Source organism: Acanthaster planci, linkage group LG06 (genome assembly GCF_054643075.1).
Source record: "Acanthaster planci isolate LZ-2023a linkage group LG06, COTS_SCS, whole genome shotgun sequence".
Taxonomy (NCBI): domain Eukaryota; kingdom Metazoa; phylum Echinodermata; class Asteroidea; order Valvatida; family Acanthasteridae; genus Acanthaster; species Acanthaster planci.
In genome coordinates, this window is record NC_141782.1 from 12716559 (window position 1) to 12734609 (window position 18051).

Below are 18051 nucleotides of genomic sequence, written 5' to 3' on the forward strand. Positions count from 1 at the left end.
TAATCTTCTGAGCGGGAGCTAACAGGGCACTCAGATGGTTAATGGGGTGTGTATGCACTTTTGAAGATTTAATTAAAGGAAGATGTCAATAAGAGACATTTGATGAGGTGTACAAAAACTGAGGGGGAGAGAAAAAAAATTGTAAAGACCCAATCAGTAGGATCAGGATCGTTTGATGAGTAGTAGGGATGTGGATCTTGTTTGCCAGATAGGGGAGCTGTGGGGGTATGCTATTATTGTTATATCATCTTTTGGATGCCATCCTATATCCCCCGTCATGGGTTCAGCCTGTGACAAGGTTGCCTTGCCCATGAATAAGCTTAGATAAGCAATTACAACATAAAAGATCAGTGTTATGCAGGATGCATGCATGCGCAAGGGTTGTGCAGTAAAAAAGGTTCAACGTGGTTATTCATGTCAGACATTCCTTGAAGATTATAGTTACGATCTTTGTATTTTGGACTTGTAACAAAACAAATATCTGCTGTGATGTGTGGATTTTTGATTTTTTTTTTTAAAGTTATATTATTTTTCCACAACCAAAATAAATACATGTATGCTTGTGTATTTCTAACACAGATGAGAGAATAACAGGTCTGTGCCTTGAACAAGAGTCCCACATCACAGAATTTGGCAGTTGTCAACTGTATGGAGTACTGTCGAGGGACAAGTCTTGAATCATGTGAAATTGTGAATTCGGTATTTTTTGAGCAAAGCGCTGAGTTCACTCCTTGAAGCATGATCTAAATTATACATTCTATAGCATTAATTGTAATAGGTCAAGATACTTTAGGAAGATATATGTACATGTATGTACCGTACCTGAAGTAGCTAAGGAAAGTGATAAATGCTTCTGTCGGTGTATATACTCGTTAACACCAGAGGGAGATAGTCTGTAGGTTTAACCATTGTGGTGAAGCTGGCCAAGTGTTAAGTTGGTCTCAAAATGGTTAACCTGATTTAAGCTGGTTTAAAATGGTTTAACTGCGAGTTGTAATAAACTTCTTTGGGGTTTTGTATTTATTTGCTGGAATGAAAGGTATTAATAATGTAGAAAGTAGAGCATTGCCTGGACAGAGAATATTCAAGGATGAAATGAATCCTCTAATACAAAAGATGACGCCAATTATACTGCAAAATACAAACTTGAAACAAAATGAAATCTGCATTTTGGATGTACATGCAGTTTGGTCAGGGATGTGCACTTCATGTTCAAGTGGTGCACCAGTAATTCTCATGTACCTCTGTCTTGGACACTGTCTGTTCATTGGCCCAGAACGATCACATGACCGAGTGATATATCCACAATGTCACACTCACTGTGAGACATCTCAGTCTGCCGATAGCATGTGTACACACGAGACAGAAGAGCTTCAGGAGGTTCGAGAGGGACCGTTGTCGCTCATTTAGTCAGTTTTGCGCAGTACCCATGATATATTTTGTGCATACATGTAGGTTACTGTGGAATTTGATCAATGGTTGCGCGTGTATAACAGACTCGTTCACATCCTCGCAGCATATAAAGTAAAGAAGGGACCGCTAACCGGACTACATGACATGTAAACTTGTACTCACCGGTACCTGTACTGCTTTCACATTTAAAGTTTACGTAATTAAAGATAATATCATTTACGTCTGTTATGATACAGTTTGACAGTAAGCCTATCGTCTTCTGAACTTCAGAGCTCGTTTCTCTGGATAAATTCCTTAGCTTCAACGTAATTAAGACAGAGGTATGACAAAACAATTGTTTATATATTTATTTGTATTTATATTATTTATATTTTTATCTGATCATTCAACAGTGCATTTAGTGCCAATGACAGGATGACAGTGAGTGAAGACGACAAGTGAAGAAATGTTTAGTTTTAGAGGTGGGAGGAAACCTGGATAAACGTATGAAACCAATCCACGTGTGGAATGAGCCAGATTCGAACCCAGGCCCCCAGAGGTGGAAGGCGAGGAAAGAAACATTGCGCCAACCTGACTCCCCTTGTTGACTGCTGTGCTGTGGGAAATGACATTTTGAACACCTGAGGGACACATAACGGCCTGAGGCAAAGCCAAGGGGGCTATGCGTGCCAAGGGTGTTGTGATGTGGGATATTACGTTTTGAACACCCAAGGGGCACTAGGCAAAACTGACGGTGCTATGCATCCCTAGGTGGATTCAAAATGTCATATCTCACATCACAGCAATCAACACTTGTTAAATGTAACCTTTGCTAGTGAGTGGAGTGCAGCACATTTGTATGCATACTGACAACAGCAGTGGCCTATGACCACTGTCATCCCTCAAAGCGAGACTAGGTAAAGGGTGGTTCATTACAGCCAAGTTCATTTTCTTATCCAAGACTGTCTAGAAGAGATAGCTGGCTATGATTAAACTGACTGCTGAGGCCAGCCAGTGAGTTAAGGCTCTGCTAGTGCAATCCATCCTCTCCTGATGTCAGTTTTCCACCTTTGGGAAAAAAAGCTGGTCCTGCAACTTTTTTATTAGAGTGTGTATAAATCAATTAAGGGCTGATGTAAAACCCAGCCGGGTTTGTCTTAGGCTTTACATCTGCTCCTGATGTTTAACTAAGAGTCTCTGGTCGTGTGTACATAATGTTTGAGTAGTGTTCCAGCAGCCAATGCATGCATGGTCATGGTCAGTTTGCTTTACTCAGAAGCCGAGCCGGAGCAAACAGAGAGTAAAAAGTCCCCGTTGTCGCCACAGCACTTGCTGACGACATCTACCGTTCAATCCACAATCTTATTTAATACGGAGGGGGAAAAAAATTCCGGGAGCAAATTGGCTACATGAGCCGCGGCCAGCCTGCATTGATTGGTTCATTTGGGGCACTGGAGCAACAATTAGGAATCGGCGTTGATTGGTTGGCCAGACAATATCCCCAGATCGATTTTTAGAAAAAGCTTTCTTTTTTTAAAGTGGGAAGCTTGCGCATGAGAGGAGGCTGGACCGAAGTTAAACATCATCTGAGCCGGAGAGAGAGAGACTATGAGAAGGGAGAGAGAGCGCTAATCAAAATGCAGTTTTGTGTGAAGAGCGCTTGCTAAGAGAAGACAAACACGCACAGGCCTATTGATTCATCAGTCAATTGATGCCGGTCGGGCTCTGTCAATATACGGCATGGAGTATGAAGCGCCGGGGCTTATTTGCAAGGATCTCTGCTTCGTGGGGCTGGGCCCAGGTAATTGAATCCGACATCAAACGCTTCAGTTACCTTGCTCCTCAAATTAAATAGCAATACAGGACAAGTTCAGGTGATGTAGTTTTAACAAAAGGCTCAGCGGGCCTCTGCCAGGACTTAAGGACCCAGTAATATGATCAGGGGGGCCATCAATCTTGGCCTGATGGCGTAATGAAAATGCTTGATGGTTGGGAGTGACAAGAATGGAAGTTGGGGTGAAATCATCTGTGTTTAGATATAATACACAAGAACAAAGCAGTTGAGCTTGTCAACACGACAGCACCGAATCTTTGAAGAAATGGGGCAGGAAGAACTTAGAAAAGCTTGCATTTAGTCGGGTAGAGATGATGAAGATACCGTTATTAATGAAATAGTTGCAGAGGGTCAAAGAAAAATCCAAGGTGACAGTGCAGCAGTATTACAATGGACATGTATGTGTCCATTTACATGTATATTCTCTGTATTGCACTTCAGTCATCTGTCATGTAATTTCATCTACTTGTAGGACACGTATCTTGGTGGTAGAAGATTCTGGTTGCTTAAACTAGGATGACCGAGTTATTGAAAACTACATTTTTCAGTGAGGCACTTGATATGTTTAAATTGACACAGGTCTCTGTAACCACTGCCCTTGGGCGGGTAGTATTGCATGATGTGTCTTTGGAAGAGTAGGAATTTTTCCCCAGAATGTGCAGAAATTTAATAGCATCAAGCTTTTGAAGGTAGGGGGTATAGCCAAACCCTGGCTCACACTCCCTCAAAATCTGTTCTCAGTGTTGATTGTTCTGCTTTTTATTATATTGCCATGTCTGTATTACTTCACATGCAGCTCCACTTCTCACTGCTTCACTTCTCAGCTCTGCTCAGATGCTGTGAATTGCTTCATGTATATTGTCCTGCTCTGCTTGCTCATGTGGCATGTATTTTAGAGCTGTCTCGCTGCCCAGTGTGGCCTGGTGGTTAAAGCCCTATCACTCCTGATCAGAGGGCCAGGGATTCAAATCAGGCCGCTGGCTGTGTACATGTATTTTGTGTCCTTGGGCAGGCCACTTCACCACCACTGCTTGCCTCTCTCCACTCATCAGGAGTGGAAACGGGGTGTTCTTGTAACCAGCAATGGACTAGCATCCCTTCTGGGGGGATCAGAAGGATTCTCGGTCAGATATGCCTCAATGTTGGCCTGGTGGGCCAACATTGTCTCACGACGGACATTCCTGCTCTCTTTGCCCCTCTCACTTGAGAAAAGTCAACATAAAGAGAAATGTACCAGGATTTCCCGTCACTGAAGCTGTGAATTTTAATCTTCGTTTCATAGAGGCGGTCCCATTTGCCTTTTAATTTCAGAGAAAAAAGATTGTAAAATCGTATTTCTACCTTTTAAATGTCACCTGATTGGTTTTAATGTTAGGACATTCTAACCATGTGAAACTTGGGAGTGGAAAAGTACAAGGACTTCTGTGTCCTCTTCAACATTCTAACATTCTTCCACGGAAATATTTAGACTGGAGAGAAATTAATAAAGATGAATGACGCGTCTCGCCGAGTGATTTATACATGCTTCGGCCCCACTTCTACAGATGATGACATTTCTCACCTCACTCTACTGGCCCCGTCAACACACGGTGTCAGTGTACTATTTATATGTCCACATTCCTCCCTCCTATTCAGGACAGTGGACATTGTGTCCTACAACTGTGCAATCGTCATGAGATGTTTATTTTCCAAAAACTCCTGTGCCAAAATTCCGCAAGGTTTGGGAATACAACTAGGGGACACAGCCCGTCGGCTTGCCATGATTGATAGAAGGCTGTAGATGGATCTGTCATAGTTTCAAGTATCCCGTCATTTTTTTTTTTTATATAAAGTAATTTATGCCATAGTTAGGGATGTGATATGCTCTGATTTGTAAACAGGAGATGGCACTGTCAAAACATGCACTTAATGACTTCTCCGCAAGTTAGTTATTTCAACTTACAATTTTTTTCATCCGCAAATCAAATGAATGATCTTAAAAGCATTTTTTTGTACAAAACACTCCCTGCTCAGTAGCTTGGTGTCAGCTTCTATTAAATCACCAACTAAAATTGGAACTCAAGACACCACATCATTGTTACCACCTGCTCACCAGACTCCTTGGAGTTTTACTTGGCAATGCCTATACACGCACAATTTAGTGTGCCGCCAGTCGATGTGAAATTTTTGCTTGCAAGCCAACTTTTGAAAAGCAAATTTTGGGGCCCAATTTCATAGCTTTGCTTAAGTGAAAAAAAAAACAGCCAACTGCAAAGGTAACAGTTAATATATTTCTGGGGTTAGCAAGGAAATTGGGCTTCACCTTTGCATAGATCTGGTCTCTGTCTGTGCACACTACATTTTGTGCTGGGGGCTGCAACTTGTGCAAGAGCATAAACTGTTGATTGTAGTTCTGTGGTTCACTAAGGCATGAGTCAGCAGGTTATGTGGTTCCAAAAATGTAATAGAAGTGACCCTTTGCACTGTGCTGACGCCCCCCTATGTATGATCTGTCAGGGTGTGGTCCCTACCACCACCAGGCATCCCTGGTAATCAACCACAGACCCAGCAGCTAATCCTGGCAAGGTCTCACCCACCATTGACATTATCTCAGCTAGCCTGGGATACCAACAGGGTATCGGTGTCACAGTAGCCCCAGGGGCCTGGGTGGTGTCAGTGTCTTGTTTACCAAACATTGTCTTGAGGGGCTGAGGGAATTCTTTTGGCAGGATAGGTTTGGTTTGTGTTATGGGCTGACATTCCTGAGGGCTGGGCTGATACATGATGGCCTGCTGATGGCTGACATGACACCAACTTGACAAGATTCAATCAGGCCAGCTAGACTGGCACCTTGTCCTGTCCATTCCTCTGGTTTCACGTCTGGATTCCTGGATTTGTCAGAGCTTGTGAATGTAATGATAAGGCAGAACATTTATCAGGAACATGAAAGAATATCATGTCAGTATTTATATGTTGGAGTCATTTTTATTGATGCAGGACATTGTGGTATTAATATGCGGGTGATGTAGGGGACTTGGATTGTCATAACTGATGTCCTCGGATAACGTCCTCTGACACATGCAGTGATTATGCATGTATACCCAGACATAACCTATGAACTTAAGACCATTTTACTGAAACCAAACAGTTGCCAAAAGTTACTGCAATAAAAAGATTTTCACATTGGTTTTTGTAACTGCAGAACTATTTTCTCAGTACCTATTGAGTTGAAGCTGCATGGCTAAGTTGCTTTCTCTTGAGTGTCTTAGGGGTTGGTGAGGGGGTCACTCCACATTCCCGCCCCCATTTTGCCTGTTTCTCCAACCAATAAATTCTCCAAGTTCCATGTTTAATTTAATAGTCCAGTCATTGTTGTTTGATTATTATTACAACAAACAAATCTGAGGCCTGCCAGCCATTATACCCAGACACAATTTAAAGGGCTGGTTCCAAGTGGTTATAAAAACAGGGACTTCAGTTTCAAAGGGAATGCCGGTCCCAGACGTTTGTTTTGATTGACTGGAAAGGCCATCCTCTAAGTTAAGACAGGAGAACTACAAGGGGACAATAAAGGTTGAACATATTTTGTCAGTGTTCTGAGCTGTGTGTCAACGGCCTAGGCCTAATGCAGGACTTTGTGTTCAATCAAATTGGGCCCATGCTGTTGGCTCTATTCCTGAGGAAACGTCTGTGTAATTTGTTGAAAAGTTGACAGTAATTGTGGCTATTGTTGTGATGGTTTTGTAGAGATAGTCATAGGTTTTGTATTTAGTTTGTTTTTCTTAAAATTCTTGACCGATTGTCTTTGTTTTTTTTAATCTTGTTGTTTCATTTTTAGGGGGCCTTGTCCTCTGTCTTTTTTTTTTTGATTTTGCATTCCGACCATTTGTTTTCTTCTAAAATAACAACCCCCCAAAAATTTTAGGCCAAATCAGTTTCCAGGCCAGCCTGCAATGTGCAAAGTTGTCTTAGAAATTAAGAATGCAGCTTAGCTTCAAAAAGTCTGTAATCATGCCTTGGAGGGAGAGAAAGAATTCACAGTCAAATAACAGTGCCCCCCAGCCTGGCATGGCAGCGACTTGGAAGTCAACAAGAAAATATCCGTATTCTGTGTCCGACACCGCAAAACTAACACCACGGATGGCTTAGCGCACGAGCTCATCCATTTTACTCAGCGCTATAATAACAGAGCAGATTAAACCAATCAGAGTTCATCATTGTGTGCACTCAGGTGTGCGTCCTATAACACCCTTTGTGGGGGGGGGAAGAAAGAAAATGAAAAGATATGAACGTGTGCGCCGTGACGGAAATGGTGCCCCTCGCAAGGTCAAATCTGCGGAAATGATTAGCATGGATAGGGCGATCAAGCCAAAGCCCTTTCTTATTATGAGCGGAGATTTTCCTTTTCTTTTTTTTTTTTTTTTTCTTTTTTTTTCTTTGACTGGGCATTGGGACTGTGTCTGGGAGTTTGATTGAGATGTGCAGTGCGTAATGATATCAAGTTTGATGGGGTGTAACGCGGCCCTGATGTTATGGTAACTGGCCTTGGCATTCATTGCACTTTGGGCGGGACAGGGCCAGATTTAGAGAGAGGAAATCTCACGTAATGTGAAATGGCAGCTGTTGATATGAAGTGTCTGTAAACATTTCCAATAGTCCTTGCAGCTTTGCTTGGAAAAGAGATTTACTCCCATGGAATGTCACATGAGTAGGACATTTTTCACTGGTAAAGGCCAAGTGGCATTTGAAGTGAAGATTTTATGCAACATTTGATTTGTTCCAGACCTCCATTATTCAAACATATGAGCCTTTACCAACTTGTTCAAGTTGCAGAATCGTTCCCTGAGTTCTTGCAGATTAGAGTTTGTGACAGAGTACATGTAATTCATGAATATTAGTCTACATTCCAGTGTCCACCAGGGGTCACTTGTACTCTTGTAAGCCCTTTCGACATTGGACAGTGGTTATATTATGTTATTTCAATTTGGCAGCAATCTCTTTCCCACTGCACACTCCCTTGTAATCCAACCACCCCCGGGCTGTGAAAATCATCCTCAAATTGGAGTGGCAATCACAGATTTTTTTGTTGAGGGAGGTGGACCTTCCTCACTTTGTAAGACCCAGCCTTGTTAGTTTGAGCCCATTCTATCCTCATCTCTCCCTCACTGCTTTGCAGCCACAGCCAAAATCTTCCCTCCCCCCCCCTATTTTCATAGCTCCTGGCAACCTTGGGTTCCCTCACTCCAGGAGTTTTTAATCTCACCATTGCCCTGCTATCCCCTGGGCAATTCGGGTAGAGAGATATATATACACTCCCGGTTTGGAAAGAAAGAGGAAAAAATGCAGATCTTGTTTGCGGCTAATACTACCACAAACCCTGCAAGCCGCGATTGGTTTCTGCTTCAACAACTCGGACACATTCACCCAAATTCTGATCAATCAAAAAAGAGAGGGAGTCGTGAAATTGAAAAAGGAAGACAATTCGGAAGGGGTGAAATATGAAAAAGCAAATGGGATTACAGAGGGTAATAGGCTTATGTAAGTGGGGATCAACAGGCATAAACAAATTTAATATCCGCAGCTTGCTCTGTATGCATTCCTTGGTGCATTTTGGAAAAGTGTTTTTCCATGACACTCATTGCCTCAACAGAAGTATTTACAAATGCTTTCAAAATACCAGTACCCATGAAATGAAGATACGACCTGACTTTTGACACTCCGGTGTCCTCTTTTCTGCTGTCCAAACAGATTGTTATTTTTTTTATATATACGGTAAGTTAGCTTGCATTGTATATTAGCAAATCTGTAATACAGCTCAGCATTTAATCAAGGCGCTTGAGATAGCAACCTGTCAAAATTTGATGAGGATCTTTAGGATACATTCCGAAAACTGAAAAAGGAAGAAATCATCTGCTTTTTTAAATGGTTAACCCACTGATCAGTGATACCTTTTTCCCGATGGACTTTTGAGATATGTGTGCATAGTTTTGTAATGTCAGATTTGTCTGTCCAAAATGTGTTTCGGTAGTTGGAGAGATTTTTAGGGAGAGGAAAGAAAGTTCTGCTGACCCAAGAGAGATCCCTCCTGGCGAGAATCGTTAAGCTGTTTTCAGTAGCTTAGAGCAATAAAAAGCCTGACACACAACACGCACACAAAACCCACAACGCTGTTACTGACTTCAAAACTGCAGTATGCAACTCAATTAAAAAAAAAAAATCCCAACACAAAAACTTCTTTTCAACCATCCCTTGTACTTGGCTCTCTCTAATCCCCCTATCACTTGCACCCAAACCAATTTGTACACAAGGCAGACAAAAGGGCCTACATCCACAAGCCAGGGAGAGATTTTACGAGTGGCTGATCACCAGACAAGCACCCCTGGTATAACTAGCTGTCGGCCTGGCTTTTGATGTTCTCCGTCTTTTCAGAAAGGGACTTTTACAACTCTGAACATGGAAAAAGGTGTCCTGGTGCTTTCTTAGTGGTTGACTTAACATCTTTGGGTTCCCTTTTTTTCCGCCGCACCTGCCAATGACCAAAAAAAATCTCTTTTGAAATTATTTTTGTTCCGAAACTGTGTGACCTCTAACATTTAGAGTGCCGAGTGCTGTTGTTACAATGGAGGGTGAGACTGGGACTGGGAAGATTTTCTGGTGTGAGGGAGTTGTTCCTTACTGGATTGGACTGTGAGATAATGCTGCCCCAGCATGATACAACCCTTGATTCAAGGGTATCACCGAGTGCCCCTACCCAGGCCAGGTTTGCCGTCCCCCCCCCACACACACCAGCCCTGTTGTCGGCCTCTTCTGTGGGGATTAAGGCCCCAATAATGTGCCGCTTCATTCGGCCGGCAGCTTGACAACAATTAGATTACTTTTTCATTACTCCCAACAGGGATAATTGTCTTTGATTCAAATTCCCATTTCCTTCTTCTACCATGAATAATTTGCGCCCAAAAGCCTCACCACATTGCAGATGGTAACCCTCCAACCACCTTTTACCAATTGACTAAAAAAAAGTTTTCCGTACCCCACTCCAGATGACCTGCAGGGATCTCTAAAGCATCTCCAATGTTTAACTCCCCAAATAAGATTTCTTTTTCAGGGGGGGAGAAGGGTGTCTTATGAGATTGAGCTTCCTCCCCTGGAGGGGGCGGGTGTACCATGTGGTTGAGTCCCCCCCCTCACCTCGGGGCAACTTCAAGCCTGCTGCTAGAGAATAAGTCCCAGCTCATTTTCTGCTCTGAATGATGGCACAATTGTGTACTTGCCACAAGCTGCCAGCTTCCCCACTAATATAAAAAAGCGGGTGTTTGATGTTTATCAGAAAATCAAGTGATATTGGCCTAAATCGCCCTGACTCTAATTGTTATTGGGTGGGAGGAAAGATGTGGTTTTGGGAGCTGGAGACGCTTATTAATTAATGTCTGTCACAAAGGACCAAAAATCAAGGTGCTAAAGATGTGGGAAACTAAGGGGGCAGCTGAGGTGAGGGAAGGAAAAATATTTTGGTCAGTCACAAGCTTTATGTGTTTTCAGGAACTGCACTCTGAAAATAAAGGCTTGTTTTGAGATGGCACAAGAGAATGCAACAATCATCGTCAACTGGATATCTCAAATATTCCAGGCATTTCATTGTGGAGACAGTTTGGGCAAAAACAAAAGAAAAGCTCGGCCACAGGTGGTGTTTCTATGCACACCTGATCTCTTGTTGCTAGATCATTCACAAAAACCCAGCATTCTGTCACTCAAATTCTGGGCCTTTTTTACCACCTTGCTTTGTTTTCAAATCTCTCATCACCAACAGTGTAAGCCTTCCTATAGCTTAAGTCTTGGTCAGTGTAAGACTTGGAAACTTCCCATAACACTCCTGGTCCCATGGCACGCAATTAAGGGACGACAACACCGTCCAGTGTTGTGCTATCCCGTGTCCCCCCAAAAAATTTGAAGTGGGACATAAGTAGCTACACAGCCCCACGATTAATTCCGCCAGAAGAAAACAGGAGCGAGAGTCTGTAAACAGCGTCCGCAAGACAGTAATCTCATTCTGGCGGTGGGGCAGGGGAAGCTTGCCTAACTTTGTGGGGCAAACCCACGCTACTCCGGCAATGAGTAACAGAATTACGGCGGCCTTCTCCGAGCTTAATTTGAGACTGATTTCCCAGAAGATGCTGCAAGATATTCTGTCCGTTTGCCCTGCTTACTAGCACAGGGGTTTGTGTGCTGGACAAAGTGAGATTTTACATCGAGTCAAGGCTCCACTTTCTTGCAGCAATTTCCCCACAGACACACCTAATTCTGTTGACTCCAGTTTTGATGCTGCTGTTTCAGGTTGTCTTACACGTGTAACAAAACATTCTACATCAACCCTCCCCCATAATTACTTTCTTCTTTCTCCTTTTCACCCTTTTGTAAACTTTTTTTTTCCTGGGATGTACAAGTAACTGTTCTCATGTGTGTTGACATCCTGTTAGTAGTACATGCATTTATTTTATTTAATGAGTATTAAGCCCCGGGGAAAGGCATTTTTTTTTAAAAAGTCCTAGGGACACTTGTAGAGCAAGGTTCTTGTAAGTAATGTAGTTCTTACTCATAGCAGAGAGATGGTCCTCTGTTGGTTATTTGTATTGCTGCATATCAATTTGCCAAAATTACACAGAAATGGGGTAGAGAGGTCTGCACAGGGGGTCAAGTCAAGTCCCTCCTGAGTAAGCTGGTGTTTTTTTATATTTCTTTTTTATCCACCTTTGAACTGATTGTACATACCGTGCATGTACATGTACTGAGTTCAACCTGCACCCCTTTTTTTGGTCAATTGCTTAAGTCCATTTCCTCCCAAGACTGTGTATCATCACCATTCCCTGAACGTTACCCATTTCTATGCCTGCACAAGGTGGCTTGCTGATGATGTTATGGTTTGGCCCTCATCAGTACACAAGTCAAACACATACCCGAAAATGGAAAGGGTCTGTGATTTGGGCTATACCAGTGAAGCACAGCCATTGTGCTGCCAAGCCCAGAGGCATTTCATGCGAGCGAACACCAAACAGTATTGGTGTTTCCAATTGACTTGATTTTATTGTTGTGTCATTAAGACGAGCTGTATTCATTTGCTCCCACCACCGTGGGCCAACCTGACAATGAAAACACTAGACCGTGATCTCACACCATCGACAATGACGCGCAAGCATGCCAGACTTGATTTCATCGTCGTACACCCTCGCACCATTAACCACCGACTAATGAATTTTTCCCAATTCATCAAAATCGGTTCAAGTTCCCATTTTTTTAGTCTGCGTCATCTGCCAAAGTTCTAGGCAAAGGACAACTGACTGCATTGCGCGCCGGAGGTTGTGTACAGTGGTCGTCAGTACAGCGAGCAGCTTGCACGCAGGAGCAGAGGAAAGAGGCCAGACCTCATTGTCAGAAGCGGCGGACTTAATCTGGACCCCTGATCATATCACCCTGGAGATGATATCCTCTGCCATGCGCCTCCCCTCCCCACACCAACCCTGATCCTAGGCCTCCAAACAACAAAAAAGCCCACCCCCTGCCTCACATCCTTCCCAAGTCGCACATGACTACCTTCCCCCCGAACCCACCCCGAAGCACCGATCGGCCAGTCCCACTTCTAGCCAAACCTCCTCATACACGTACCGGGGTTGCGTTTACAGGAGAGAGGGGTTATTGAGCCTCATAGCCCCAGGGGAGGTAGAGAGCTGGCATATTAATTGTGATGTTTGATAAATAACCGTGCCAGCAGGGTGAGAAGAATTTTCCTCATCGAACGGTAACTCCGTACATTGTGCATACCACTAGTACAGTTACTAGTTCCCTGCATGCTGCGTTTTTACTCCATTGTCCTGAGGTTCTGCACATTTGCCTTTCTGGTGATGAGCCACATTTGAAATGCGACTCCTGCTTGACAGTGGGTTATTGAGTCAATGACTTATTCATTGATAGAGCCTATTGTTTCATCAGTTGTCTCGTGGTTCCATGCATCAAAGAGACCACTTTCATTAGAGTCTTACAAGACAGCATAAAGTACTACAAGAAATGGGGCAGTGTACCAACTGTTTGTATGGACAACCTTGTGCCTGGTTCGTTCACGTTCAAAACAGAACCAGAACGACAATAGATGATTTATCCACTTACAGTGCCCGACATCCTGCGGTCGTGTCGCCATCGCTCATTTACAAGTTGGATCATGTCCAAGTACTCAAAAGCAATCAGTCCTATTAATCAGCCTTAATTGCCGACTTCTGGTTTGGAGGATGAGATTTTTGCCCTCGTCGGTCACTTACCGGCCTCCCGCATCCTCAAGGAAACCCAGATTAATGGTAAGCGAGAGGAGGGAGATCTTTTGTTGGCTGTTAAAACAGGGGGGAGGCAAACTGACCCGACCCTGTAGTGTATGGTCGGAAGTTCCATCTCGTCTGCATCAGCTTCGCAGGATTTTCACCCTCTTGAAAATGGGGGGGGGGAGAATGGTTTTGAGGAGCAATATCTGACAAACTAATCACTCTGCTAATGGCTGTTATGTGAGTGCTTGATGAGGACTGTAAATAGAACAGCTCCGATTATGAAGTGTGAAGAACAGCTGCAAGATGAAGGAAATGGCGGGGGGGTGTTCGGTAATGGACGTCGTAAATTTCTGTCTTAATTGTACATCATGGGAGTGTGAATTCACAGAGTTTGCTCAGAATTTCATCATTGAGGCCCTTTGACATTATCCCCAACTTCTGTACATTGGCCCCAGATTGAACCCTGATGATTTTGGTGACCCATTTCCATGCCCAGGTCTCCCAATGGGTACGAGGTTGGCCCATGGTTTGCCAAGCCTCCCTCCTCTGTTAACAAGAGAGGGGGTGCTTGAGGACAGAGCCCAAATTTTAGGCACTCTTAGCGTTCTCCTTTAATTTTTCTTCTAGTTTTGATATATACCTGAAGATTTTGGATCAGCCTATTATCAGAATTTTAATGTTTTATGATATGCGGCATATTTCTCAGCAATTTTGCCATCAGAAGAAAACGAGTTGCCACCAAAAAAGCTTTAAGTTGTCACAAAAAATTTGTCACACGATGTTAGATGCCAGCTATGAATTATGATTGCGATGATAGCAAGAAAACAGGTGCGGGTAAGAATCCATGGGCTTAATTGAAATTGAAACAGTAACCTGGTCAAATGGATGGAGATAGAAAAACAAGATGATTCTCCATCCCAACAATGTGTGTGCCTTAGTCCCTCTCTGAAAATAGCTTCAAAGCCTTCCTTCTTTGTTCATGTCAATTAAGTTCTATAGGATTCCCCAGACTGCCATTTTACAAGGCCATTTTTTTGGGTTCCACAGGGTATGCACAAAGGAGATTTCCCTGTGGAACAAAAGAACTGCCCTGCACAATGGCTACTATGCAAAGCCTCTGTCGTCCAAAGCTACCCTGCATGGCCAAAGATATGATACAGATAAGAGATCGTCATTGCTTGTGGGTTGTGATACAGAAATCATGTCAGGTATGTAGAACAGCATTGGCAACCAACTGACAGCGTGCGGACACTTGTCACCTCCCGTATTGATCCGTGTTTACGATACGATCAGCGACCACCGCAGCTTCATTTCCTGGCCAGGAGTGTTACATTCAGATTTTGGACCGCGTGAGCTACGTCATCCCTGACTGGCTCATTAGGCAGTGGAGATGGCATTATTAGCATCATTGGGCCAATCAGAGATCGCAATGCTGTCTCCGTTAGAGTGGAATAGAATCATCCCGGTCAGCTTGGCTGGCTTCTGATTGCTCAGGGCTTTGGATCGTTTTCCTTTGCCCTCTCTCTCTCTCTCTCTCTGGAACTGGTTGAGGGGAGTTTACTCGAGCAGAATGATCCAATGATGCTATAGTGAGCGCACTGCCGCCTATCATGGTTTCCTCGTACCCACCGCTCAGCGCTGAGTTCTTGAGCTTCTATGCACAATTATTGGAGCGTCATAGACTCAGATGAGATTGCAGCCCAGAGGTGTCCTGCCTCAAATGATATGACTGATCATAAAGTCAGTTATTCAACCAAAGCTCCCTGCACTGAAGGGTTTTTCAGTTTTGAAGCAATTTAGTGACAGCTGATCAAGAGGAGGCTCTGCAAGGAAACGTGGGAAGATTATTATTGATAACATGTGAAACATGATGTTAGTTTTAAAACCGTATACGTAAATGTAAAATGCAAACAGTATGCATCACCAGTGTCTATTTGGCATAAAGTTGTCAATGTGCCACGTTAATTTGGCACTTTTTCAAAATTGTATTCTTCATTTGTTAAATGACAGTGATTTAGAACAATTCAAGAGGGGGAAGTCTGAAGCATAAGAGTGGTAAAATGTTTTGAGTAAACTAAGCACTAAGCTTCACTTCCTGCTTGCCAGAAATAATCAGAGGCTCTGTAAGCACAGAACTGGTTGCCAAGCAGAGCCTTGAAATTGGGCCCCTTTCTGAGGGACTTAAAGCAGTGGTTCAATAAGATATCCAGTACAAGTACAAAGCCTTCCCAGAAATGGCTCTTCCCTCCTTTTCTCTTTCTTCATATTTACAGGGTCTCTGCCTGTGATTGCCATTGAAATGCACCCTTACTTGCTCAACACCGGTGTTCCCTCAGATGCAGAAATGTCACGTTGCTGTCCCAGTCTCGACACGCCTTACTCTGTGTGCGGCACGTTTTCTCTCTCCCCGCTACCAGGACATGGTGAAGGGTTTCATGTTTCATCAGGTTCACCTCACCCAGCGAAGTTCTACACGATAACACGGTGTAATACAGCATGGGTTTCCCTTTCAGTCTGAGCCCGGCACTCCGCCAGACTGTAACACATCCCCTCCTGGTGTACCGTACTGGGAGGTGAGAGAGTCCGCAAGCGGGGCGACTTTTGAATGATTGATGGGCCCCAATCATTTATTCAATGACTCATTTAAGCATTGTTTAATCATTGATTCCAGACACATCCCTTGTTTGCCCATGCAATTTGGCAGTGGGTGAACGGCCATTCTAATCTTAGGGGGAGGGAAGAATTCAGCCAAACCTGCCTATACTGGGCCCTTGTTTCTCGCGATTTTTGTAATCAAGTCAGTTGGTTTTGGATTACTTTCCCTACAGACCTTACTGACACATTTTACTTTAATGCCACTCTTGTTACTCGATGTAGTTGCTTCCGTTAAAATTCTCAACCTCTGATTTGAAAATCTGACCGTCAGCTGAAGACCCTTGGATTTGTCTCGGAAAGTGAAGGTCCTCATGAGATAAGAATTGCCTTGTTAAATGGATTGGTCAGAGAGAGGCACAGTGGAGGGAACCAAAGAGGGCAGTGTCAGTGCCCATTTCAATTGGTGGTTGTTACTGGCTCTGAAAAACAAATTGAAAGAAATTTTGATTTCAGACATACGATCTCAAGCAGCCGACTGTACTAACTGACTCGGTGGTTCAGATCAATTTGGGAGATTTCAGTTGGGCCAAACATTAAGTAACCTGTAATATGTGGCAGCACAGCAAGACAAAAAGAAAGTTTCATTCTGGGAAGAAAAAAGAGAGGAAAGAGTTTCCATCAAGAATAAATGGGATGGCTGAAATTAGTTCTTGGGTGGGAAGTATGTTTGAGAATCTGTCAGAAATGTTCTAAAATTGTTCTAAAGTTTTCAGAACACCTCTGAGAGTTCTACCAGAGTTGTCAATATTTAAGTTTAGATGGAGGACGAGGGCTTTATGATTTGAGGAATGCAGGGTTAAAGGAGAGATGCAGTATGATTTTTATGACTTAAATATATGTAGGGAAGCTTTCTTGAAATGTCCACCTCTTTTGAAACAGTGAAAAGGGAACCTTCAACATTTTGGTTTTCATGCCAATGAAAACTTCCATGTTTATAAGCCAGAACGTGATGCCAGTCAAGGCAGAGCAGTTGTGTAACCATTCCTCTGTGTAAAAATATATGTCACACTTTTCTACATTTTTTTAGTATGTTCCTCCTTTTACTTGTTTATGAGTTTGTTCATACAATATGAATGGCCATCATTGGTGGTAGATTTGGTGGTCTATTTTGAAATTGTTTATTTTAAAGGGCAAATTTTTGGCAAGTTTTTCTTGCCCTCTTTTGATAAAGAGTGCCTTGAAAATAAAAGAAAAGTAGTGCCTTCTGAGTAGTATCGATGAAAGGATTTTCCAAGAATGGAAAGACCACTACCTTTTGTCACGACCCAATGGAAACAAAGTGTCAATTGTATTGTTGTAACACACAGTGATGTGTGTGAAAACAAGTTGAGCTGAATGTACACTGTGTGCTTCCTTCAAACTCCCTCCCCTTTTCAGTTCCTCCCTCCAAACTGCCTGTAATGAGTGTTTCATCAGCCGCTGCTGTAAAGTTCTATCCTTTTCTTTATCACCCTGCATGGCACAGACCGATAAGCCACCATAGTTCACTTCTCAGTCCCAACTGCAGCCCTCCCCGTCTTCAAGTTGGCTCCATATACTTACCCATTTCCCGCATGACTGTCTGACCGCCTGACCGCCATACATCTTGATTATACTTCGACATTTACTCTAGAAAAAAAAAATGTGTTAAGGTTGAATTACCTTTTCTGCCATCCACATTTATGGCTACACTTTGATGAGTGATAACAACAAAACAAGATGTTTTACACAGTCAACAGCTTTGGTCCGGATGTGACTCCATTTCACTAATTCACAAAAGGATTAGCTAGTGGACTCTTTACCCCAACTTCACCCTGCCCTGCCATCAAAGTAACGAAGTGGCTTCCGCCAGCTCTTTGTGAATCTTTGTTGATTTTGCAGATCTTTGACAGAAAATTGCTTTTATAA

The 18051-nt window shown here is 43.1% G+C and overlaps 1 protein-coding gene across 18 annotated transcripts in view; it reads left to right on the forward strand.

Annotated features, from left to right (window-relative positions):
• The window catches only part of LOC110974786 (uncharacterized), a 148598-nt gene extending 131109 nt beyond the window's left edge, over positions 1-17489 (forward strand). For 13 of the 18 annotated variants that reach the window (XR_015425708.1, XR_015425709.1, XR_015425714.1 and 10 more), the window contains 2 exons: positions 14557-14717; positions 15783-17489. Coding sequence is in view for 3 of the 18 variants with exons in the window: in XM_087138357.1 (XP_086994483.1) it covers positions 14557-14717; positions 15783-16027 (406 nt within the window). In the remaining 15 variants the exon portion in view is untranslated. The remainder of the gene's footprint in view (positions 1-14556; positions 14718-15782) is intronic. The other 5 variants (XR_015425716.1, XR_015425720.1, XR_015425721.1 and 2 more) reach the window with 2 other exon arrangements.
• Positions 17490-18051: the final 562 nt, after the last annotated feature.